This window comes from Apodemus sylvaticus, chromosome 2 (genome assembly GCF_947179515.1).
Source record: "Apodemus sylvaticus chromosome 2, mApoSyl1.1, whole genome shotgun sequence".
NCBI lineage: Eukaryota > Metazoa > Chordata > Mammalia > Rodentia > Muridae > Apodemus > Apodemus sylvaticus.
The window spans coordinates 47180035-47207420 of NC_067473.1; the positions used below are offsets into that span (position 1 = coordinate 47180035).

At 38.7% G+C, this 27386-nt stretch overlaps 1 protein-coding gene across 2 annotated transcripts in view; it reads right to left on the reverse strand.

Annotated features, from left to right (window-relative positions):
- Positions 1–27386, reverse strand: part of Cadps2 (calcium dependent secretion activator 2) — a 564078-nt gene that overhangs the window by 130644 nt on the left and 406048 nt on the right. For both annotated transcript variants that reach the window (XM_052173304.1, XM_052173303.1), the window contains exons 12-13: positions 16311–16447; positions 14187–14374 (exon numbers count right to left, since the gene is read on the reverse strand). In XM_052173304.1, the coding sequence (XP_052029264.1) occupies positions 14187–14374; positions 16311–16447 (325 nt within the window). The remainder of the gene's footprint in view (positions 1–14186; positions 14375–16310; positions 16448–27386) is intronic.

Sequence of the window (27386 nt, forward strand, 5' to 3'; positions counted from 1 at the left end):
AAAAGGGAAAAATAATGATACCTCTATCACATTGGTTAAAAAACAAAGACTGGTCAAATGTGGCAATTTAAAATTCTAACATAAATTTCCTGGCCTGCATGTTAACTGTGGTTTAACTCTACGGCTGACCAATATTAAAGTGCTATTGAGAAGAAAATGGATTGTCATAGATCAAGATTTAATATCCACGCTTTTTTGCTTCGTGGCTTATATTAATTGAAGTAACAAGATTTCAATGAAAGCAGAGTTCTCTGTGAAAGAGGCTTGAGTCACAAGCAAAACAAGAAACATAGATTGGCAGTGGCAATCTTTTTAATTACAGATGAGGTCAAACCATGATAGAGAGCTCCTTCTTGTATTTTAAGCAACTAACTAATGGATAGAGCTGTGCTCATGTTCATCATATTTCAAAGATTACTAAAGGACAAAACTCATACATTAGCACCTCCTGCCACTGAGTGAGTCTGATCTCCCATGAGGCTACACATCATGCTCCCTACTCAAAATAACTAACGCACACTCACACATGTTTGCATACACAGATACTTATATGTACATAATATCTGTATACAGGCAGTGAAAAACTACTTTTAATTTGGAATGAAGCTCCGTTACCATAACTCATGAGGGTTATATATAGTTTGTATAATTCTTCTATGGAACAAGTATTTTCAACTTGTAGTATTAGTCAACATGGCAGACCGTGATGCTGCATGACACTATTCTTGGGGAAGACTCATAAACAAATGTCTATTCACCCGAGACAGAGAAGTAATAACAGACCAAAACTGAGTTTTATAGGTGAGGGGTTATTTACAGTAGCAGAAATAACCAAAAGGTCACCTCAGTATGAATGACAACTCACAGAAGCTAGAAAAGTAGATCATACCACACAACTTACATGCAGCTCAACATGTTGGAGATCGTCTCTTTCAGGCGGCTCAGAAGGTCTGAGCCTCTTCAAGGAAGCTGAGCTTGTCAAGAACATCACTCAACAGTCCTTTTCACTTACATAAGCTTGAGGAGTGAGACATCTACTGTATCTGGTCAGTTTCTGGGAATTCCTGAGGCTTTTGAGTTGTTATTCCCCAGGCTTAGTGAGAATCCCTACAGAATGGAATGTTTTTCTTCCCCATAAAACACCCTTAGTCTCAACAAGCTTCCCACCAAGATGGATGACTATCTCCAAAGAAATGGCCCCACAACGGTGATCCAAAGTAGAAAAAATATTTATATAGAATTGATATTTTGTCTTCCCCTTTCCCCACCAGTAAATGTAAACTATGGATAAGGAAGTTGGCTTAAAATCTGTAAAATAGGGCGCTGGAGAGATGGCTCAGTGGTTAAGAGCATTGGATGCAATTCCAGTAATCACAGGGTGGCTCACAACCATCTATAATGTGATCTGATTCTCTCCTTTTTCTGATGCTCTCTGTCAATCAAGCATACACGCAAATCAAGTGCTTATATACATAAATAAATCTTAAAAAATAAGGTAGGAAAGAGAGGAATAAACAATATTATCCAGGTTTATATTATATTGGCTTCTAGAACAAGAAAAACAGTTTAGAAATAAGTGCCTACAAAGGAAAAGGCTAATTACTTTCCAATTTTAAAAAAAGTCTGAGAGAAAATGTGACAAAGAGGGGTTGCAGCATTCAGTGTTTAGATAGAAAGGAAAGTTAAGTATCTAGGTAAATACTCAGATTTGGATGGGCAAGAAGTACAGTTTCACTTTCTGTGCTTGTGGAATTTGCCGGTCACACATTCTAGACTTCTAGACTGATTCACAGTAAAAAAACAAACAAACAAAAGAACATAAAACCTCAGAGGCCAATGATACAAATAAAAAATAATTTTAGCATGTTTAAGACCCATTTGTGTATAATTTTGAGCACAGATGATTTGGTCTCTATATTTTCTGAAACACTTTGTCAGGGACAGTGATCCCTGGAGCTACTTTAACAGCACAGGACGAACAGAGCCAAGCCACCTTCTATATAACACACGTCATGCTGTTCTCCCTGAAGCTCACAGTAAAGTTGTATGAAGTATCTGAGATGTCTACTGACAGCAGAGTCTGTTGAACTTTAAGCAGTGATTCTTAAAGATGATTGAACTAAGGGTTTCTTCTTAATTACTACTTAAAAATCACCACCTAGCATCCAGGAACTCATGTATTGTTTCTGAAAACCACTGTATTTTTCATGGTCATTTCCAGCTGGACAGCTTCTAGGTCCTTGAGGGCTAAGTGAGCCTCCATCTCTAGGCATGGACAGGGACTGGGTGCTTGGAAAGCATGGGTTGAATGAACGGGCCAAAAACAATATTATTTAGTACAGATTAGTTTTATCAATGATACAAATTCCTTCCAAACTCCTACAACCCATCGGGTAAGTCTGTGTGCCTTGGCTTGGTGAATTATGGTTAAGAGTTTATTTGCAAGCAACAAGAAGGCAAATGTTACAGTGTAGGGTGCTTTGGGTTTCTTACAGGCTTCCTGTCACCTGCCTGCTCCTCTGAGGAATGTATGACATCTTACTTTCCCCTAGAGAGAGTGAGAAGGAAGAGACACCTAGAGGGTGGTATTTCTGAATTGTCAATTCTGCCTGCAGCACAGCAGGTGAAGGCACTTTGCACTTCGCGTATTTCCCACCAATATCCATTTGTGAACGGAATGGAAGAGACAGGCAGGCACAGTGCGAGAATAGGAATGGTGGGGGAGGATGAGGCCAAGAAACGGCAACCCCTTTCTTACTTTCTGAACCTCTAATACTTCCTATTGTTTCAATCCCCGTGGCCTAGTATTTGGATGAGTGTGCATTGTTTCCTGTTCTGGAGTTACATTTATATCCATACCTTCTTACTGAGATGGGAGAAAGATATTCTGTAGGAAAAACTGTGAAGATGAAAGTTTGAAATCATAGTCTCTTTCTACTTTCTTTTGGAAGAGCTGTTTTTTTATTTTTTCAAATTAAAATATAATTACATTATTTACCCCTTCCCTCTCCTGCCTCCAGTCCTTCTCATGTAACTCCCAACTCTCTTCTTTTTTACAGAGACCGCTCTCTTATAATCCTTTCTTTGCATTTTGTGGTACATTCTGGTTTCTTGGAGATTGTGAACATTAAAAAATAATTCTATGGTGGAAGCAGGATTTAGAGTTTTTAAAGACACCAGACTTAATGGAGTTCCTAGGTTGTGCCAAAAACAAAGAGGTATTGGTTAGCTAGTTTCTCTTGGGAACACACAACAGAGGAACCGCGAATGTCTGAGAAGCACCTAAAGAAATGTTCAAACTCCTTAATGACCAGAGAAATGCAAATCCAAACCCCTGAGATTTCACCTTAGAGCAGTTAGAATGGCTAAGATGAAAATCCCAGGTTGAGGTGAACAACACGTATTGGGGAGGAGGTGAAGAAAGAGGAACACTCCTCCATTGCTGGTGGGACTGTAACTGGTACAACCCGTCTGGAAATCAGTCTGGAGGTTCCTCAGAAAAGTGGAAGTAGATCTTCTGGAGACCCAGCAATACCACTTGGGAATATACCCAAAAGATGCCTCACCATGCCGCAGGGGCACGTGTTCCACTATGTTCATAGTGGCCTTATTTGTGATAGCCATAAGCTGGAAACAATCCAGATGTTCCACAACAGCAGAATGGATACAAAAAATGTGGTTCATTTACATAATGGAATACTATTTAGCTATCTAGTATGAAGACATCATGAGTTTTGAGGCAAATGGATGGAACTAGTAAATATCCTGAGTGAGGAAACTCAGACCCAAAAAAGACATGCATGGTATGTACTCACTAATAAGTGGATATTCGCAAAAAAAAAAAAAAAAAAAAAAAGTACAAAATACCCAAGATACAGTCCACAGAACTTAAGAAGCTGAAGGGTCCAGTGAGGACACCTCAGTCCCACTTGGGAGGGAGAAGAAAGCAATTACAAGTGGGGAGGGAGGGAGGGACCTGGGAAAGAAAGTAGACTAAGTGCAGGGGAGAGGGGAACCTGAAGGTCAGGTGGGGTGGGGAGTGGGAGGTGGGGACATCCTTGTGGAGACAGGGGGGTGGGGAGGAGATATGGCATGTGGAACAGCCAGAAGGTGGATGGGAGAGGGGGAGAATAAAATCTGGAGTGTAAAAAAATAAATCAATAAAAATTAAAACAAAAAATAGATCACTTCATAGTTGTTTGATAGCTATCTATAATCTATGTTGATTTCTCTGTCTCAATCAATCAATAAATCAACCATTGGTTCCCTTACATTTTATTTATTTATTTATTTATTTATTTATTTATTTATTTATTTAGATTTTTTGAGGCAGGGTTTCTCTGTATAGCCCTGGCTGTCCTGGAACTCACTCTGTAGATCAGGCTGGCCTCAAACTCAGAAATCTGCCTGCTTCTGCCTCCCAAGTGCTGGGATTAAACTACTGCCCGGCTTCCCTTACATTTTATATTGTATTTTAAAATACGTTACTTTTATTGACAGCTAGAGACAAGGAACTCAGAAAAATAAAAAGAAAGAACAAAAATTTTATATAACATGCCAGTCAAAAATAACTGGAAGTACTATGAATATCATTTTAATTTTCCTATTACTCTACAGATATATAATATTATTCAGTTCTATTATTTTAATGAACTTAGTAGACATTTCACATATCACTTAAATATTCTAACATCTTTTCTAATGGAAGACCATTTAATCAGATGACACATCTCCGCAATTCTCTTTTAGAACCAATTTGGATGTTTCTCCTAATTTATCTACTCTAATTCATACTTTAATAACTAGTTTTGTGCTGTAGCTTCTTAAGTCATATGTACTTTTCCTTGGGAAAAGTCTCTAGAGTATATGCTAAGTTAAATATGATAGCCTTGAGTATTTGATACATTATAAAGTTATTTTAAAGAAAGCAAGAGAGCCTTACAATCTGACCTGTAGCATTTGAAGCCATCAATTTTCTTGCAGCAGTATTAACAGTAGTCTTTTTCATTTGTTATAATTACTTTAAGTTTTATATGCTAATGCTGTATTCTTTTCAATATAAAGCTCTATACTTAAAATGACAGCCATCTTACTATGTATTTCTAGTCATTTCCATGGGCCCTAAAATCACTCCACTGAATCAATTAAAACATTTAACTACTAATTCTTCTAAGTGCTGCCACAAGGAAAAATGGGTTTGAACATGCCACAGTGTTTGAAGATAGCATGTACCAGAAGCTATGTGACATTTCTGGGAGCTTGTGGCAAAACTCCAAGAAGCCAAGACAAGAGTCTTGTAGCCTCTGTTTTTCCATGTCATAGATGACACTGGAATGTGCTTTTGGGCACACCCCCGCCCCAGGTGTAGTAAACAGAAGTGGGCTTTGCTCCAGAGGACCTACCACTTTGTTATTCAAAAATGTTTCCAAGCATGGGTTGTTCTCTTGACTGTACATAGCACAAACACATGTGAACTTCACCCATTTGGCCTTGTTTAGCGCCCTGGAATCCCTCAGAATATAAACTGTTCGATGCCCTGAATAAAGTTTGTTATTGCATAAGGATCCATGTCATTTTTAGGCTCCATGTTTACACTGCCAACTAGAGCAGTAATACCACACTTCATTCATTCACTTATGCATTGTTTCTGCAAAACGGTGCTAGCGTTTCCTTCAGATAGTTAAAAATATATCCTTCTCAAGTTTCCTCCCACTCCCCTTCTCTCCCCCTGAACCAAGTTTGTCGACCTGAATGAGTTTGTGGACTCATTAGTTACAAGGCAAACTGAAAATGTTAAACAGAACACGATGGTGATAAGAGGAGGATAGAAATATGTTCCTTGACTCGTGGTAGATAGATATGTTCCTTGACTCATGGTTGAACAAACTTATCTGACAAAAAATTCCTGAAGGAAAAAGTGTTTATTTTTGGCTTACAGTTCCAAGGGACACAGTCCATCGTAGATGGAAAGTTGGGAAGGCAGAAGCGGGAAGTGGCTGGTCACCCACAGCCAAAAACCAGAGAATACTTGGACTCATCTCCTTGTCTCCCTGCTGTTCAGCACAGGACTCTAGCCCATGGTGAGCACCCATATTTAACATAGGTATTTCTACCTCAAGTTTCCTAACTGAGGAACAGTCCACTGAAATGCCAGCTTTTCTTCTTTGGTGCTCTACCTACCACCAAGTGTCAATCCATCATGCTGTCTGACCGTAGATATCTGTTAATAGAAGATAAAAGGCCTTCTAGATGGAAAATAGGTAGAGTTTCAGAGGCGAATAGAATAGAGAAGAGAAAGTGCTTAAAAATACATCAGTACTCTATCCAGAACATATCTCAATCAGGGTAAATCAAAAGAAACCCACAGTTACCCCATACTAGCACAGATGGACAGTGTGGAGCACAGGTGGATCAGAGATTCACACAGAAGCCACTGAGAAGGAATTAAAAGAGATAGCATATATAGGTATATTACAACAAACCTATCTATCTTCTCTCACTTGCTCGTAAAAGCACAAGCAGAGAAAAGAATGTTAATTACATTCTGAAGCAATAAAGATAGTTGAAAAAATTAGCAATGTCTTCAACTCTGAGAGAAAATGATCATCAGCATATCACTGTATACACAGCGAAGCTTTCCTTTAAGGGGCAGGGTGAAAGAAAGGAATTTCCAGACAGAAATATTCATTAACTATTGGCTTTCCCATACAGGAAATTCCAAAGAATTACATTGTAGGTCATAGTACAATTGTTTCTAATTTTATCAATCAATATAACCAAATATTGATCATAAAATATTAAAAATAATACCTAATAATGTGTATGGTTAGAAAACAAATTATACAGCTGGAAACCAGACAATATAAGTTCACAAGCAAGAAAGGTGGTGAAGAGCTAAGGAGAAGTTATCTAATCTTGCATGAAACTTTAAAGTTCAGCCATGGACCTGGTACCGGTTCAAATACAACTGTTGGAAGATGCAAACTATTAGGAGAAAGAAATATGCAACGGGGAACTAAAGGAAGAATGCATTCTAAGTATGTGACAAGAAGAATATGTAGACTTAAACAGTAAAAGTTCATCTACTTTTATTAGAATGCATATTAATAGTAAAGAGACTGAACTCACTAGACTATTTCCACATTGTCAAAACTAACAACCACAGGAACTATGGAGGACAAAGAGCGACCTTGAACCCATGCAAATGTGAAATGAAAATTAGCCAGCCAACCAGTACTGCATGAGATTAAGGATTTCTAGATGGAATGTATACTGTGACAGATGCTTGACATCATCTCATTGAAGAGGAAGGAAGATAAGTTGCTGTCCCATTAAATACTGGAGAGCTATTCCTTAGAACCAGGGGGCCGCGAGGGTTGTACTCCTTAGTGAATGGACAGTGGATAGTGGTCAGATCCTTCACTGCTGGAGAGGGAAGACAGATAAGAATGAAGGAAAAACTAAACTGAATGCTTTTGTCCTGGGTGAGCGATGGAGACCTTGTTTTTGTCTATGGCTCACTTCATGTATCTAACATACACTGAAACACCCCCTCCTTGCAGCCTCTTTTATCTGGTGACTCAGAAGAATCCCAAAGTTGCCTAATGTGAGCAGAAAGCAGAGGAGACTGATTATCTGACCTCAGTAACTGTTCCCCCAGATGCAGTCTGTTTCCCTACCTTCCTTCATGGTAGGCTTCTTTCCTCCAGCTTTTTGTTTTTGTTAATCTTCCACTAGGTCTACAAGAGTCCCAAGCAACACAGTGAAAAGGAGCTGCAAGATTCTAGCAAGTAACTCCTGACAACAATGGTGATGAACGTTCACCAGAGCATTTGGTATTTCTATCACACGACCTCCAGAAGCTCATGCACCTAACTCAGGTTGAGCCTGCCTGGTGAAAAATCTGGAGCACAAAACTTTTCCATCATCAATGCTCAGCCACAGTTGGAGGTATCCAACATGTTAACATTCATACAAACATTTCAAAAGTCAAAAGCATTTGAAATCGAAAACACTTCTTGATCCAACCATTTTGTGTAAGGGGTAGTAGACTTATACAGTGTACATAAAAAAAAATCATGACCTGATACCTCAGTAGTGTTTGATTATAAACAAATTGTTAACATAATTTTATTTGATCTATTTCAGAACCAAAGCAAGTAGGTATTATTGTTTTTCTTAGACACATGAACAGTAAGAGGTGTGGCTCAGAAAGACTAGGATCAGTTTCTCAAAGCCTGGTAAGTAGAAGAGTCAGAGTCAAGACTACAGATGCTCTGATTCCCATCTAAGTGCTATTAGGACATATCAAGTCTTGCCTTTCCCCAGAGCTTTGTATCTTTGTGTTGTCTTAAGAGTGCATATTTATCTTGTATCATGTTGAACTAGGTTAGACAGGTAAAGGTAATGCTGAAAATGTGAGATCAGAGCAGATTTAGGGATGATCTATATTTTCTAAGAAAATGTAGAAACGCCACATGATTCATATGTGGAAGGCATTCATTCATAATACCTATTAGTTTTATGCATTTAGCACACAGGCTGGAATCTGTCAGATGAACCCTATTTTGAGGGAAACACTGCTCATGGTACTTGATCTTGCTTCCCACTCCTTGGAAGTGAGCCTCTGCATTTAAAATTCAGGTGATATTTATATTTGGTTTTTTTGACCATGTCTCATGCATGCTGGCCTGGAGCTAGCCATGGAATATAGGGTGATCTTGAATTCCTGATCCTCTTGTCTCTTCCTCATATGTGCTAGGACTATATCCTAGCCTAATGTGAGCAGAAAGCAGAGGAGACTGATTATCTGTATATATATATATATATATATATATATATATATATATATATATCATGTCTTATGCCACATACCTATGCCTAGATTAAGAAGCAGTGGTAGAAATCTTAAGATCCTCTTTGATTCATTGTCTATGATATTACTAAAATGGGTATTCTCATCTCCGAGATTAGAGAGGAGAGGCAGAGATATCATCTCTGAAGTGACAATCAAGGTGAGTGTTAGCATCTAGGAAGGCAGAAGCATCAAAATCTGATGATCTGACAGATCCCCATCGGGAAAAAAAAAGGAGTGGATTTATACAGCTGCATTGTATGCACACTTTACTTCCTATTGAGAGCTAGCACATCACAGCTCTCCTTTGAAAGTCTCATAGCAGAGCCCAGGTGGCTTTATCAAAGGTAGAATTATGGGTGACGATATCGTAGGTCTTACATTAAATTGGGACATAAAAGCCATTTTATGCTGTGGCTTTCGTTTCAACACCCTTGGCTTGAGATACAAAATCGAGGCGTATAAACAAACATATCAGCCTCGAACTTTGCCCTTAGGATGCATTGTGTCTCCCATCTCGGTTCACCTTCCTGTCGGCCCTCCGTGGGGCCGTCATTGTGAGAGGCTGTTATTCATGGGTGTGTGTGGTTGGTTCTCTTCCCGCAGGAGTGGGCCTGTTTCTGTCCTTGACTCACTTTTTTTTCTTTCTTCTTTTCTTCCTTCTGTCTTCCTCTGTCTTGGTACCAGCCGGGCCCTTTCTGTTTGTGTCTATTCTTTTTATTTCAGAGAGCTATTCAGTGAAGATGCGGCTCACAGAATGCACACACCCAGCAAGCTCAGCACTGCATGATGGGAATGAGCTCCCCGGGGAAAAAAAAAAAAAACCCTCACTCCAGACGCTGCTGCTGTCCTTCACTTCAGCTAATAACAAAAGGCGAGCCGACTTCCTTTTGAATTTGTTTGTCAGAGGCGGTTTTCAGGTAATGAACAAAATGATTCTCTGTGTGTCTTGACAGATGCAAGAGCGATCAGAAAAATATGCCGGGAATAGACGGCAGGAAAGTTGGGACTCGACACTGACACAATTCTTAACAAAACTCTATATAAACATCAGGCATGGCAGATGTGCGCCGTGGTAGCGTATTCTCAAGAAAGAAGGGATTGAACTAGAGTATCCCATTAGCAAAGACATTAGTAATATAATCACACACATGCCGCAGTATTTCTGCTTAGCAAGAGGTAGGATGGTTGGACTACAGGATATATATATATATTTGCTGTTCTCCATCCTCACAGCTTACATCTCTCTTGGCTGGGTGCGGTGAGAATAGCAGCAGTTGATGCTGACAGAGCCCCTACGTGTATCCAGTAGAGTACATGGCTGCCCCCCCCCCATCTTGTCTTTCACACCTAAGAACTCGAATTCCAAGAAGGTTCAGTTGTTTTCCAATGCAATTTAGTCTTCCAAACTTCAGAGCCAGAATTCTGGTAGACATGTTTGGCCCATTTTATTCTCTGATCATGGGAGCAGGGCATCCCGAAATGGTAGTTATTAGGCTGCAAATGTCACAGAAATGCAGCCACACTCAGCTTCTTTGTGATAACATCTAGTTTGAGCTGAAGTTTGAACTTCCACGTCCTTTCTTTCTCTTAAGTTGCATCCCCCCAGATGCTGAATCAGAGACCGGCTCACTGTGTGACTTTTTATAAAGTGGACTTAATGGGAAAATTGAATTAAATATGTAGGGATATATAAACACACTCTATTACAAGTTACATAATTCAAGAAGCCCATACCCACTCTAGAGTGTAGGTTACTGTTCTCCTATATCTATCTATCTATCTATCTATCTATCTATCTATCTGTCTGTCTGTCTGTCTGTCTATCTATCTGTCTCTCTCTCTCACCTTTCCTAAGATCCTGCTTAAATATATACTGAATTTGTTTCTTAATAAATGCCAACTTTGCTTCATAAAATTACATTAGCATTATGAAGAAAACAATAGTTTTGTAGAATAAAGGTAACTATAGCAACCTCATATTCAAATCAGGTTTCCTCTTAGGTAGTGGCAAGCACTCCTAGGTACTTCAGGAGCTTTACATTAAAATACATATCAAACACACAAATTTGGGGGCCTCATTAGTTGAATCTCTCAGTGTTTGCAATTTAATTCTGCCTTTCAGCATCAATGACCAAAGTAATCTGATTATATAATTATCTTTGGGTTGGTTTCCAGGAAATCACTCCACACTTCTGTGAATGCTGCCCAACTCTGGGATGAATCTCAGAGCCCAGGGCCCAGGAATCATTGCAACAGCTGCGAGATAGTAAGTGGCTTCAGCAAAAGAGCTCTCGACATTGGCTGTCAAGGAAGAGCCCTCAAAGTCCCCCAAACCAGCTCTCCAACTTCACGTGCACTTAACAGGGGGCTCAGCTGGGGAAAATGTAAAAAAAACAAAACAAAAAACCAAAACCAAAACAAGAAAAACAACAGTAGCAATCCAAATAATCTACAATTGGTAACATTTTCCTACTATTCAAGCATGCATGGGCCCATAAACAAGTGATGACATCTGAAGACCCCCCCAGGACTAAGATCAACTTTATTTGACTGTGGATTGACAGATGCTAGCAGCAGAGATTTTAGCAGAGTTTCATTGTATCCACAATATACAAAGCTCTACATTAATGAATGAAGAGAATAGGTTAATGATAATAATATTTTAAAATTCAAAATGTGATCTAGTAGGCAGAATAGAGGCAGAATGCATGTTTAACATAGGCACACTCGTGAAAAACAGCTTAGGAAAGCAACAGATGAAAGATTTTTAGAGTCTGGATGAGCTATATAGGGTATCTTACGAGGGTTTTAGGAGGCCTGACTGGGAAAGACCAGGAGAAAGGCAAATATCCCATGGAAATTAATGAGCTTTATGGGATAAGCCTCTGTGTAAGTAACTTTGTGAGGCATGATGAAACTGTGATGGAACAAGACTGAGAACATGGCTCAAAACTTATTTTTAACTTAATAATATAATGGGAATTACTAAGAGCTTTGGCGCGAGCGGTACATAGTAAAAAGTTAGTGTTTAATTTTGAAGGTGGCTGATAGGTCTCTGATGGGATCTGTCCATGATGATCTATATAAACACCAATGTATCTGTATAAGCCAAGAAAGAGCAAAAATCTAAAAAGGGCAGGATTGGGAGAGAGAACTGGAATGAAAAATGGAGAAATTTGTGTAACATGCAAACAAAATATTAACAGTGACAGCAACCAGGTCTAAGGGAGAAAATAAAAATGCCCAGTTTGACATCAAGAGGCCATTAACATGGACACTAAGGACGAATTCCTTTGTTCACTGGATGTTTATTGAACATTTATCTTATATCAGGAGGATTTCCAGCCACGGATGGGAACTACAAGAGTTTGTCCAAAAGCTGGATGAAATATTAGATTTAATTCTAGAAATGGTAGGTTGACAATGTTAGTAGAACATTCCGGAGGCTAAACATCTGGAGAGACCTGTAGCAGAGCAGAATAGTTGGGTGGGAATTTCTCAGAGGTCAGATTGGCGGCTTTGGAAATGGAAAAGAATATGAGTTAATAAACTTAAAAGAAAGAAAAGAAATCTTCAAAAGAAGAAACCAGGCTTGAGAACTGAGGTGAGAAAAATGTTGCGCCACAGTCAGGAATCCAGAGGACCAAAAAGTGTCGGCCAACGTATGGCTGAGGTAAGCACAGGAAGGTGTGACCGAGAGGAAAAGTGAGGGCCTCAAAGCAAACATGACTGGAGAACCAAGGCAGGTGCAGGCAGAGGGGAGAGAATGCGGGGGGGCAATGGCGGGAGAGAATTAATGGAATCCTAGGTGTAATTTTGCATAGACGTTGAAGAATGTTGGTAGAATATTCCAGTTGTCAACTGTGAGGACCTTATAGTTGCCAGGGTAATGATACTTCAGGCAATATACGTCAATATTTTTTTTAAACTATTAATATAACAGTTTTTTAAGTGTTTTACAATTTATAGTATGCTTCGTTTCCAACTGTAATTTACGACTCTGCTTTTCTTATAGATGGGAACGCTGGAAAACATGAAGTACAACCCCAATCACTTGGTTATTAAGGATCTATTCGAACAGGGATGTTCTGGACTCTGTGTTCCTTGAACACTATGCCATGCTGTAATAACTGAAAACTTAACCCAGGTTTGTGGGAAGAAAAAAAGAAAAGAAAAAAAAGGAAACAAAGAAAGAAAACTACAGAGACAAGAGATAGAACAATAATTAAACAAGTCAAAAAGATTGGACTGTATGTGCCTCAGTTACAGGAGGAGCCTTAACAAGGCTGCTCTGGAGACAATTTTAGAACAATAGTGGCATGGACAAATTTTTAAACCCAGTGGCACAGTTACTGAGGGTTACTGTCTTAGTCAGGGTTTCTATTCCTGCACAAACATCATGACCAAGAAGCAAGTTGGGGAGGAAAGGGTTTACTGAGCTTACACTTCCACATTGCAGTTCATCACTAAAGGAAGTCAGGACTGGAACTCAAGCAGGTCAGGAAGCAGGAGCTGATGCAGAGGCCATGGAGGGATGTTTCTTACTGGCTTGCTTCCCCTGGCTTGCTCAGCCTGCTCTCTGATAGAACCCAAGAGCACCAGCCCAAAGGTGGAACCACCCACAAGGGGCCCTCTCCACTTGATCACTAATTGAGAAAATGCCCCACAGCTGGATCTCATGAAGGCACTTCTCCAACTGAAGCTCCTTTCTCTGTGATAACTCCAGCTTGTGTCAAGTTGACACACAAAACTAGCCAGTACAGTTACATTAGGTGATTTTTTTTTCTGTCCTAGTGGGAAAAAAAAAAGGTATGTTCAATGGCTCAGAATTTTGATGCTCCAGAAATCTAAGTTAGGGAAAGGGCCTGAGGAGTCTCAGCATTGAGTATGGTACCTGATCTTGCTTTTACAGTAAAAGTTTACTCTAGAAAGGCTAAGCAAAGATCCTTAGCCTTGTATCACCCTGACAGCAAACCCTCCCCAGGGACACATATGCATGACAATAGGAATCATCAGGACACTTAAGCTATGCAGAACCAGGTGGCACTGAAGAAGTAAAAGGCAGCTTTCACTCTCTTGCTGTATGTTCCCTGTCTCTCTCTTTCTCAAGTAGTCTTGCCAGCAAAAAGAAACATAAAGTGCAGCTCACCCAAATCAACAGCGTATTGATGTACATTTTTCCTTTGTGTGATTTTTTTTTCCCTACTAAGAAGTACCTGCTATTTACAATCCGTTACTAGGTGATAATGGCAAAGCACATTCTCTTGCATCCCTATACACATTCCAGGCATCCCTATACATTTCACTGTGTATTTGCAAGTCAAAATACCTGTTGCCGTGCACGTGCGAGGCACAGAATGCAAAGCTGTAATGGAGCAGGGTGGGGTCAATGACAGCACCGTTTTCTGAATGTTCCATCAGTTCTGTAAGGTAGCAGAGATGCCTGTGACAGCCTCTCACGCCGTAGCGGGCACAGTACTCATCTAACACAAAGACTTGGCCAGGGCTAAACCACCCCTGCAGGAGGAAAGAAAAAGACACATTTTTCTCTTCTAAAGACTTGCTTTTCTGTGATGCATATACAGGTGTTGTAAGCAGCAGCCCTAGAGTGTCTGTGCCATTTGCTTTGTTACCGGAAGCTATAAATGTTATTTTTCAGATGGAATGTATCAGTTTTGGAAGCGACCTGAGGCATTGGTAAACCCTGTGACTATGTGTGGGTGCCATGTCCCGCTCTCCTCATGTTCAAATCTAGTCAAATTTTATTCACAAGTTTTATTTACATTTGTCAGTCACAAAGAGAGATACTCCCTAAACTCTGATCTATGAGTTGGTTAACAAAGCAGATACTTGCACCAAAACTGACCATCCACTGGAAGCACTGCATAACCTAAACTAGAAGCACATTTCAGTAAGTCTACCCGCCGCATGCATTTGTGTGCTCATACGTGCAATATCTTTCTCACTCTGCCTCTTATGCCTGTGGTCATAAGAGAGTTAGCATTTTTCCATGAGTGGGTTCTTGTCTTTCTTAAATAAGATCTTTTCTGTGAGAGTGGGGCAGAATGGAAACAGCCAGTTTTGGTTAAGACTGGAGGGTAGGGTTAGCTACAGCAGTTTCATAAACTATGCCAAACTAATCTAGATTAGTGGATTAGATTAAAATTAAAGGAAAGGGAAGGGCTGTCATCCAACCCAACTGTGAAGACAGGAAGGCACTCAATGGAGCAGCCACATTGCAGACATTGGGTCTCTACTGTTTAGAACATCACACATGGCTCACATTAGGATTCAACTTAAATCAGAAATGTGAACACAACAGAGAAAGACATTTAGTGAGTCTCGTTGACAAGCAGACCCATTCTATGTCCAAGCACTGTTCCTAATCACGTCATACTCCTCTCTCGGTGTACAGGAGACACATGATAGCATTTTTCTCTGAATTGTCTTCCTTGCCTCTGTCCCTCACTCTTTTATTTTTTAAGACAGCCTTGCTATATAGCCCTTGCTACCATGGAACTCTGTATAGATCTCGGTGGGCTTGAACTAAGAGACCTGTCAAATCGGCTTGCCTCTGCTCCCCAAATGCTGGGATTAAAGGTGCATGCTGTCAACCCCAGTTCTATTCTCAGACTCATAAACAAATTGATAAGTTGTCAGTGTAAGCTCAACAGTTAATTCATTTCATGTCTACTAGATATCTCCAAAGACATGAGAATACAGTGTCTGAGAACTGACTTCAAAGAGACTCTAACTTACTCTATGAAGTTATTACCCTTAGTATCCATGAGAGTCAACTAGTGATAGGACATGCTATTTATTTCCAAAAATAAATAGTTATTAGCCTATATAACATTAATCCCCAGAATCCGTGGTACCAAGAAAAATATAAATTATCACATCAAAATTTCACTCTACATTCAACACAGAACAGGTAGTAGTTATCTACCTAAATTATCTGTTTCAACCCCTCTGTTCCTCTACACCTCTGCCTCTCACCCTGTTTAGCATATCCCATCATATTGTTAGTTTTTCTGTTTTTTTTTCCTCCCTAGAGTCCCAGAGGCAGGTGCAATGTGGCAATGTCTGAAGAATGAATAGAACATAAATTTTAAAATGCCTATGCAGGTATCGGTGAATCCAATCCTATGGCAGAGGTTTTACATCTTTATTTAAGGTGTTTCTTTTCACTCAGCATTCTCTTGGGGGCACTGATAAAGCAGTTCAGCATCTATTCCAGTCTATTCTCCCGTCTATTGAGTGGCACAGCAGTGGTCTTCGAGTGTATAATTTTCAAATTGAGAAGCAATCGATTGGAATTCTTCAACCCTAACCCCAACTACTGTGATTAAATGAGTCAGGGATAAAGTGATGTTTTACAGCAACTATTTCTCACTTTCTAAAATCTTTTATTCTAACCTATAGGTGACCAGAGAGACAGATTTGTACCCACCAAGCAGGAATACGAATCATTCAGTCTGTGATCCAAAGTCTGTCTCTGGAGAATTCTGAAGAGGAAGGCATGGTCAAGCTTGCAGGGACTCGCAGAAATAAACTCATCCATCCCATGTTTCTGAAAACGGTCTGCGTCTGTAAATTCAAAAGGTCACTCATAGCACATTTTATTTCTGCTTTAATAACCAATGATATATTTACAAGGAACACAAAAATCAGGCCTCATGATAGCAGACCATCTTTAATACATTGTTTATGATGCAAAGAATATATGATATTAACATGAATTGCAATGTCTGAAGCCACAAAAGGACAGAAAGAAAAAAAAAACCCACAAGCCATTTAGAATGAATATATTCAAAGAAAGCCTTTTAGCTGCATGTATTATGTGTGTAAGTGTGCATCCCAGGATGCACATAAAGGGTCAGAGAACAACTTGCAGGAACTAACTGGTTCTTTTGCTTCTGCCTCCTTGATTTCAAGGGTCAGACTCAGGTAATCAAGCTTAGTTGCAAATGCCTTTATCTTTTGAGACAAATGCATGGGCTCCAAATGTGATCTTTATTCCAAGCTGTTCCTCAGACTCACTAGAAGAACAATCTCATTTCCCAAGAGAAGTTGGGCTGAGCATGGAGCATGCCTTTAGTCATAGTGTTTGGGAGGCAGAGGATGGTGGATCTTCATCATGAGGCTAGTCTGATCTACAGAGAGTCCAAGCCAGCCCTCACTGCACTGTAAACCCCTATACAAAAAGAAAGGGGGGGGGAGAGAAAAACTGATGCATTTTAAGATTATTCTTGCAAAAAGAAGTAACCCCCAAAACAGTCCAGGTCTGTTCATAAAGGAAACAGCAATGATGGCCGGAAGCCTGCTTTCCAAATGATAAACTAGGACAGAGGTAAGCACACGGGCTCCAGCTGGATCACTTCCAGTCTGTTTTTTTGTATAGAGCTTTTAATGGGAACAACTTTAATGCAGAAATGGCATTGAGCGCTCTCAAGCTTCAAGTTTAAGAGACAAGAAAAAGGGAGCATCGTGGCTGTGCAGATATGCAGACAATGCACCACATCCCAAATGGCACTTCAATCAAAGGTTCAGATTTACTGCTCTTTATAGATTGTATCTTTCAACGTTGGTAGACCCTGCGGGTTTATCAAAAGGCAAGCTTTTATGATTGCTTTCATTAATGGTATCTTTTTGTCAAAGTCTTCAATGTGATTTACTAAATATAGACAGAAAAAGCCCCACACTTCCCAAAAGGAATGCTGGGGTGTTACTGCATTAGCTCTGACCAGTTATCAAAACTGAAGTGGGAATTTTCCACAGTTATAAACATGATGCCCATTGTTCCTTAAAATTCATACATAAATCTCTTTCTGGTCATCACAAGAGAAGAGTGCTAAATGTAAGCTAAGTGTAGTTTCTAAAAACCCATGTGGTACAATCCTAAAACTGCAAAGGAAAAGAGACAAAAGCTTATTGATTAAACCCAATTATAGAGTCAGGCTCATAATAAAACTCAATATTGATCTGTGGACATGATGCTAACATAATCAGTCACATTTAGATATTTAGCCCAGATCATATTGATCCACGTCAAGTTCAACTTTCAGCCATATTTGTAGATGGAGGAACTGTATAATTCAAGCTGAAGGGTCTTGGGAATCACATTAAAAAAAAAGAAAGGAAGAAGAACTAATGTATACTGCAAGTTCACAAGACACAAAAAACTTGGATGTAGCAATAAAGAATGGAAGGTGATGCATCAGTGATGTCCGGTATTCCATTATCTTCTTTGGGTAAATGCCATTTGTTTTATTTTTAATGGTTACCCAAAGGATGAAATATATCACATGATAAGTAGTATTAAAAGGATGAACCCTAAACTTTTATTTTTGATTGAGAAGTAAGACAGTTCAATTTAACTTAGAGTTTGTTTCAGAGGCTTTAAAAGTTGACTATATAGTGATGTGAAATAGCTTTAAATGAGTAGGAGGCAGAACACCCAGGAAGGCAAAACACAAGCATTTTACAGTTGAAGAAATTGATCTATTTTAGGATCTTCATTTTTCCAAGTAAGAATTTGCTCAGTGTCACATCTATGAGATGATTATTTTTTATAAAATAACTGCTGATTTTTACTCATTATTTCTTTCAGCAGAGGTCATAAGAAGCAGTTAAAAATAACGACCATTAATGGTTCATCTGTGGAGACCAGGATATGTGATAAATTTCAAAGGAAAAACCCCCATAATTCTTATTTTCTGATAAAGGTTTAAAGAATCATTTTTAAAAACAATAGAAAAATAGTTATAAAATACAAGCTCCTGAAAATGATTCTTTAGTTAATTTTCATACTTAAATCATTTTTTGAACTGATAAACCAACATTTCATGAGATACAATGTCAAATTGTTTTTTACTAATGTGACAAAACACACGATTGGAAAATTATTTTTCAACAATTCAATTAGTGCTACTATTATATTCAAAAATATCACATCACAAATGAATATTCTCCTCTATCTTAGAAAATACTGGCAAACAAACTAGTTAAAGTTTTAAGGTAAAACCAAAAACAAGGTTTGGTGACATAGCTTAGTGTGTAATGGTATTTGCTAACAAGTTTGTTGACCTGGGTTCAATACCCAGGACCCATGTAACTGCCTGCCTCAAATTGTTCTCTGAAGGCCTCAATTTGCTCTGGTATATGCTAGGTGTCCAACATCTACCCCCAACAATAACAACAAACAAACATACAAAACCCCCAACAACAACTTGATGTCCCTTAGGTCTTTAACTTTTCAAATACATTCTGCAAAAACCTAGGTTCTTTCCTTTGTTAGGTAAGAACTGTGCATAACACAGTGCAAAAGATACATCTCTCTTAGCATCTATGAAGTCATGAGGAATTAAAAAGAAACTCCAAGAAAATCTGGACCTATGTGACAAATATTTTTAGGTTTTTTTTTTATTCAAATTTTATTTTGTTTTTAGCTAAAGTTGGTTTAGTTGTTTGGCTTAAAAAAAAGATAACATGATAACAATGTATATGGGTGCTTATAGAACCATGCAAAGTACAAGCATAAAAGCGTGGGTGTCAGGTACAAATGCATGCTACTCTTTGCTACTCAGTTTTTTTGACATAAGATTCATTTCATCTATTACAACATAACGTCATAGAAACATAAAGAAAGTAAAAAGTAGGTAAGTGAAGCAGCTTGACAGGTTACGTGGCAAGGTTAATGTCTGAAAAGAACAGCTACAGTCTATTTATTTCTTCTACAATCTACTTATGTCTTTTTTTTTCTCTCCAGACAGGGTTTCTCTGTGTAGCCCTGGCTGTCCTGGAATTCACTCTAGACCAGGCTGGCCTTGAACTCAGAAATCCGCCTGCCCAGCTACTTATGTCTTCTTAACTGTGTCTTTCACGAAACCTACACCCTGCAAACTTGTTACTTTATATCTTTCATCTGTCTCTCTACATTTCTTTTTTTAAATATTTATTTATTTATTATATGTAAGTACACTGTAGCTGTCTTCAGATGCCAGAAGAGGGTGTCATATCTTTTTATGGATGGTTGTGAGCCACCATGTAGATGCTGGGATTTGAACTCATGACCCTTGGAAGAGCAGTCAGTGCTCTTACCCGCTGAGCCATCTCTCCAGCCCCTCTACATTTCTTCATTCAAATGATTGTCTCATAAACTGAAACCGCAAATAAACTATAATGCCATTTAATTTCTCATTTTTATAAGAACATATTTTCATGTAGTTTTTTTCCTTGGCATCTACGTTTTACTCTTAAAAGACACAGATGAGGCACATAAATCAGTTGGAAAATGTGTTTCCAATCACCCAAAACCTGTTGTTTAAAACTGGCTTTTATCGGCTTATGCTAAATTAACGCTTATTGTAAGGTAACATGATCTGGAGATTTTAAAAATAAAAATATATCTGTAGTTATAGTCAAATGTTCTCTGATTGGATACCAGCAAATTTCAGTTTAGTTTGTCTTATGAAACAGTGTAAGAAAATTATCAAAACAAGTCAGCAAGAAATGATTTTAAATGATACACTGCGATATGTCATAAATTGGGATGATTAACCTATAGACTAAGTACAGATGTGGGACTCGGTAATTGAGGGTGCTGATGGAGTTTCTATGGTAACAGTTGGATGTCTAGGCTCTAACACCTTTCAGTCGTACTGTCACCCAAAGTGGAAACGGTGGACGGCAGAAAATCCAAATTGAGCAATGTTGCCGTTGGCTAGAAATTTAAGAAGTTATAAAGGTTTTACTTAAGTGGACTGTGAAAATCTGACTGCTTCATTAGGGTAATTGATGTGTGGACTGAAGGGAAAAGAATAGGAGGTCACCAGTTTCCATTGATACAGTTAACACTGAATTGAAAGTAAGTCACGTAGGAAACACAGGAGCCCACGGAAGACCTGGCTGAACTCTGCTGTGAGGGAGCGTATATATCACGGGTGGGCATGACCCCAGCTACATTTGTATGCCACAGGACCCCACTATCTCCAGAATGGCATCAAGGTCAGAGTGCAGAGTGTGCGACGGGGAAGCCACCTTCTGTCTGTTTGCACTGCATAGTAATGACTGCTGCTTTTGCTTTCCCGGTGTGGTGAGGTATTGTGGACATAGAAGGCGAAGGGGCAACTGAACTGAAGAACTTCAACAGCACGCGGAGGTTACAAAGGTGTCTAGAACTAGGACTCAGGAGCAAATGACTATGAGGTGAGGGATCCCGAACTGAGAGCATGTCTCCTCCGTAAAACACAGAGCCACCAAGGTCAGACGGAACTTCTGAAACACAATTCATTTTCCTATGCTTGAAACTGCCATATTCTTATGGGGTTTGCCGATCGCCCCATTTACTTTACATAAACCTGTCTATACATTTCATTTAGTTTATACCCTCTTATGGCTTAGATGCTTATGGGGAGTTACAAGTGGCCTGCAAAAGGTGGCACTTCCATGTCCCTCTATCATACATGTAACCTTCAATAGGTAAAATATTATATTTTAAGTTTTATGTAATCAAGTCTGGTTTGTATGCTATTATCTTATATATGTAGGCTTTTTTTTGCTTAAGACTATAATAACAGTCAACACAAATATCATTTAGGAGTTTATTCATATCTCAATTATTGATCAAATAATTAGCTTCTTTTTGTTATGTTAGTTAAAACTGACATGTGGATTTATATATCTTATATTCTGTAGTAAATGATATAAAAATTATTTGCACACAATAAAAGTATTGATTAACACCTGGGAGACTAAGAATTCCAAGTTAGCAATTTGAACATTTACCAGAAACAGTACGCTCAAGGTAAATGTGACACAAAAACAAGGAAAAGCAAGGTGTTGCGAATGCAGCAACATATGAAGAATGAGGAAAGCGAGGTCATAAAATTAAATGTGAGCTATGCTCTCACTTAAGGAATTAACAAAGTATCAGGCAAAACCTAAATAGATGCAGGTTTCCTGGCTTGTGTTTACAAGATAAAAAAGAAGAGTTATTTTATTTGTAATTATGTAGTGTGTGTGTGTGTGTGTGCAAGTGGGTTTGTGTTCCCAAGAGTCACGAAGTGGGGGGCAGATCCCCTGGGACTGGGGTTACAGGTGGTTGTGAGCTCTCTGACATGGGTGCTAGAAACCAAATTCAGATCTTCTAATAGAAGAATAAGTGGCCTCAACTGCTAAGCCACTGCTCTGGTGCCTTGGTTCACAGTTGATATTTATTATTGGAAGTTAATTACTTCCTTATATGGCACTTAGATAAAAATATATCATACTACATATGTAATCAAGAGAAAATGGAAGGCAAGGTGGTTCTAGATTGAGATAGCAAACAAAGGTAGTTTTAAAAACCTGTTCAACTGACAAAGGCTGCTTATTGCATTTGAGATTGAAAATTTATGTAGCAACACATGACACCTGTTCTTTTCCTTTGACCAAGGATTTCCATAGATCCTCAAATTTAAAGAAAGAATTAAGATAGATTTATATATTAGAGAAATCTATAATATTCATATTACATAAATAATATATATTATTTTGACATCCTAAAAGATATGGTGGTCTTCTACTAGTTAAAATTTACTAACTTATTATTTGACCATCACTAAAAAATTTGTTATGCTTAGTTTAAAAGGTTTACAGGTTAAATAAAATTGAGACAGTTAAAAGAAGGAAAATAACTGGTCTCTCAATTTAGCTCACCAAATATGACTGTTTTAAGAATAAGTATGTCGCTAGAGAACATCATACTAAGTGAGGTAACCCAGACTCAAAAGGTGAATCATGGTATGCACTCACTAATAAGTGGTTATTAACCTAGAAAGCTGGAATACCCAAAACATAATCCACACATCAAATGAGGTACAAGAAAAAAGGAGGAGTGGCCCCTGGTTCTAGAAAGACTCAGTGAAACAGTATTCGGCAAAACCAGAATGGGGAAGTGGGAAGGGGTGGGTGGGAGGACAGGGGAAGAGAAGGGGGCTTACGGGACTTTCGGGGAGTGGGGAGCTAGAAAAGGGGAAATCTTTTGAAATGTAAATAAATTATATCGAATAAAAAAAATAAAAAAAACCCAAAAACAAACAAAGAAAAAAAAACAAAAAACAAAACAAAACGAAAAAAAAAAAACGAAAAAAAAAAGAATAAGTATGTCTACCTTCTCTTATTACAAATAGGCTCCAAACATAATGGAAATAATACCATAATAATAATATTCTAGAATGCTTTACTTCATATACTCTGGCCATTTTTGCATGTTATTACATCATCTTTATGCCTTTATGAAAAATAAATATTATATTGTTTTTACTCTTCAGGTATGGTAAATAAACTTAAATAAATGTCAGTGCTAATGAAAATGTTCTGAATCTGGCTAAAGCATTGAAGTGTGACATTGTAAATAAGGGTGATAATCTTCCAAGTTCTTCTCAACACAAAAATTATAATATATTTGAGCAGAAAGAAAGAAAAGAAAAAAGAATGAAAGAAAAAACTTACCTTTACCAACTACAGGTCAGCAAAGAAATAAAATGAGAATTGAGATAAGATATTACATAGTTAGATAATGTGTCATTTTAACTTTAGGCTATTTATTTTGATTGGGGGCTATAAACGTTGCCCTAAGAGATGACTAGGAAAGAGAAAGGAACCACACTGGGTCCTGGGAGGCAGTGAGAGGACAACTGTAGAACGATGGAAGTTGGGAGTCTCGCTCTGATGAGGTACAAAGGTACCCATCTTCCCTCTTCAGGTTCCTTTAAAAATTCTCATTATTCATTTAGTAAAGACAGATTAAAAGAAGAAGTCTGATCTGATTAAAAATATAACTAGCAGCTTGCCAACTGGAAAAGCATTGTTAATCGTGACAACAGTCTGGCTTTACATCAGAACGAGTACATCCAGTTCCACCTTGCCTGATGACACGACCTTCACCATAAAGTGATGCCAGACAGAAAAATCTGCTGTCAGAGAACGCTGAATTGCCAATCCAGGCAAACTGATTGCTAGAGATTTTACTCATGAATTCTGCATCATTTAGCTGCAGTCTTAATTCTCCAGGCTAATGGTTTGCAAACCCTCTGTACCTCAGCACAGACTCTGCATTCAATACATTATGAAAAAAAGACACCGGAATTCAAGTTAATGAGGGTGACATTTTTCACAAAAATAGTAGTCAAGTCACTGTGACTCTGTGGGGGCCCAAAGTGGGAGTCATTTTTTGCTTACTTTAAGTCTGTTGCTTATAACACATAGCAAAATGTCTGTAGACATTTGATTACTGGACTCGAGGAGGGTGGCATGATTGGGGTGGTGGTGGTTACTTATCTCTCAAAAAGAGTTAAATGTGGAGGAAAAATATGTTTATAAACATTATCACAAAGCCATATATCAGGCAATATGGAAGAGTAGTTCCTAAGAGACAGGACATTAGCAAGGCAAGCCTTAAATCTGCCTTAGATTAGTGCCAGAAAAACTGCTTCAGGCTGCTGTCAGGAGAAATGACCTAAATTATGGCATAGGGAGCCCACATATTCTTGGCTGAAAATGGGCTGACCCTGGACGAAGGCCGTAAACTCCCAGAGAGAAGAGGTGCACAGGCAGGGAATATTCAGCTGAGAAATCTCTCTCCTCCTCCATGTTAGCTGTTTCCATATCCTCTTCCTCAAGATGAAGGTAAGGCCTTGATCAGTGTCCCTAGATCTATTGGTGTGTATTATGGGCAGTACAGTTAGAGTGTGGAAGAGTGACTCCCATGTGGGGACAACTGCTACTCAGCATCTGTGGCTGCAGAACTATTTGAAGGGGACTGTGTGTGTGTGTGTGTGTGTGTGTGTCTGTCTGTCTGTGTGCGTGTGCGCACGCGTGCACGTGTATGCATGCATGTATGCACACATGCTTATGTGTGTATTATTAGTCTATGAGTTTGAGGTGGTACTCAAACCTCAGACTGATTCTGGAATGCTGGTTTTATCTTGGCAGCCAAAACATAAGGACTATTAAGGAGGATTGTGGTCAAGAAACAGAAAATTAATCCTGGTAAACACTGCTTCATTCTTCCCCAGCAAAACTTAAATCCCAAGGAGAGAAAAAAAAAAAATCAAATCCTTTCTCTCTCAGTAAAGCTTCGGAATGTTTTCATGCTGAAAACTAAAGAAACATAGTAACTAAATTGTTCAGGAAAATTATTGGTAAGCAAATTTTTAAGGAGCTGGAGGAAAAAGATACACATAGAGGGACAATGTAACAACAAATGGAAGTTGGAAGAAAGCAGAACAAAAATCTTTAAAGTAGTAAAACATTTTTTTCAACTCTGCTTATAAGAGAATTAATCATCAGAGCTTTACACTGCAAGATAAAAAGCATCAGACGTCTTCCATGGGGTAAAATCTCTGTACAGGAGGGAAATATAAAGAAAGGATGTAGCTAAAGTACCTCAAGAGAGAAGAATCTACTGGGAAGACTTATATTACTGGACTGCCAGGATTCTAAACTTCTATCTAAGTACAGTAAAAATATGAAGATAAACCCAGGAAAAGGAAGGAGAGTCCAGAAATATACAAATATGTCATCAGTTGAAGCTGGCATGTCCAAGGGTAGTCTTTGTAGTTCACCAAGTGCCTATATGGTTCCACGATCACTGATGTGCACATGAATGACTATAAACATTGATTCAAAGTAGATGCGAAATCGAAGAGAGATCTAGAATTACGCAATATCTAGGTATAGGACAAACATTTAAATATTGCTTTAGTTGAAGATCTATTATTCATGACACTAATGTTACTGTCTATTGTCGATCTGAAATCTATAATCACCCAGGAGATGGGCCTCTGGGTATTCCTATGGAAGTTATCTTAATTAACTGAAGGGAGAGAATCTGCCCACTGTGGGTGGTACTATTCCCTAGGCTGCAATTCTAGATGATAGAGAGAGCAGAAAGTGAGCTTTGCACAAGCACCCATTGCTCTCTTCTTCCTGACTGTGTATGGCACATGACCGGCTGTTCCAGCCACTGCTCTCCTAGTTTTTTCCAGCACAATGAAGTTTATTTGAATTGTGAGACAAAAACCAAAAATGCCCCTTTCTTCCTTAAGTCATTTTTGTCTGGGTATTTTAGTTTAGCAAGAGAAAGATAACTGAGATAGTACTCTTTAAAGAAATAAGAAATAAGGCCTCTAATTCCAGCATTCCAGATCTTGATGCAGGGGCTGGAGAGATGGCTCAATGGTTAAGAGCACTGACTGCTATTCCAGAGGTCCTCCTGAGTTCAATTTCCAGTAGCCACATGGTGGCTCACAACCATCTATAATGGCATCTGATGTCCTCTTCTGGTGTGTCTACAGTGTACTCACATATATAAAATAAATAAATATTTTTAAAAAAAATGATCTTGATGCAGAAAGAATATAGACCATGAGTTCTGTTATAATACATTATCTTAAAAACAAAAGTCAACCGACAGCAAGAAGAAAACAGACTTCTTAAAAAATTGAGATATATTTCTTTTGAAAGGAACTATTAAGATTTATGGTAGAGCAAACCACAGATGAGAAAAATATTAGTCAAGTGTCATATTTTACATCCAGAATATATAAAGATATCCCAAAACTCAATAATAAGAAAATAATCCAAACAAAATATTTTAGAGATCAATTAAAAAAGAAGAGAAATGAACAGTAAATGATTAAAAGAAGAATAACACCACAGGTTACTAATGAAAATCTCAGTGCCATGGCTGAGTTACCTAAAAGTTTTTGACTAGAGTCCTATGAGGCCCCCCAAAATGCAAATATTATGTATGTCTGAAGGTTTCTTACCAGAGCTAGATGGAAAGTAAGAGTCTATTACTGAAGTTACCACATGCTTTGTTTGCAGGATATACAGAAGTCTAGCTAGAGAGAGGTGGGAGCGTTCTTCCTGCTAACTAGCTCTCATAATGTCCAAAGATACCATGCAGGCTGCTTAGAGATGGGGTAGGAGGGAGGCTTTTCAGTATGAGTTTTACTCAGTTGTGGGCCCTGTGTGCTCTGACTGGCCATACCAAAAAAAAAAAAAAAAGCCCTATGCTGTGATAGTGACCAAGACAGCAACGGGAGTAACCACATCCTTTCTGGCTTGATTTGAAGCCCACTCCACAGGAAGGAATTCTCCTCTGTTATTGTAAGCCGGGTAAAAAACCACAGCTTAGGAGGTCATGGGCTTTAGCACAGAAGCCACTGCTGTTGTTAATTTCGTTAGACAGATATGATATGCTCTCAATAACCATGTTCATGCCTATGATCAGCGCTGTCATTAGCTTTGGTCAAGCAAGGTCCCTTTCCCAGTGGACATCAGAGTAAGTGGAGAGAGACGCTAATGATGAGATGCAGCGTATACAGGACTGCTAAATGTTTATCCTTACATAGGAGAACAGTTTGACTCCCCCTTAAGTCAGAGATTGCTACGAGGAACAAGTGAAGGACAAGAGACTAAGAAGGAGCCTGGGACAGATGCTGTGTTCAGGGATGCACGAGGCCTGGCGTCCCTAGGC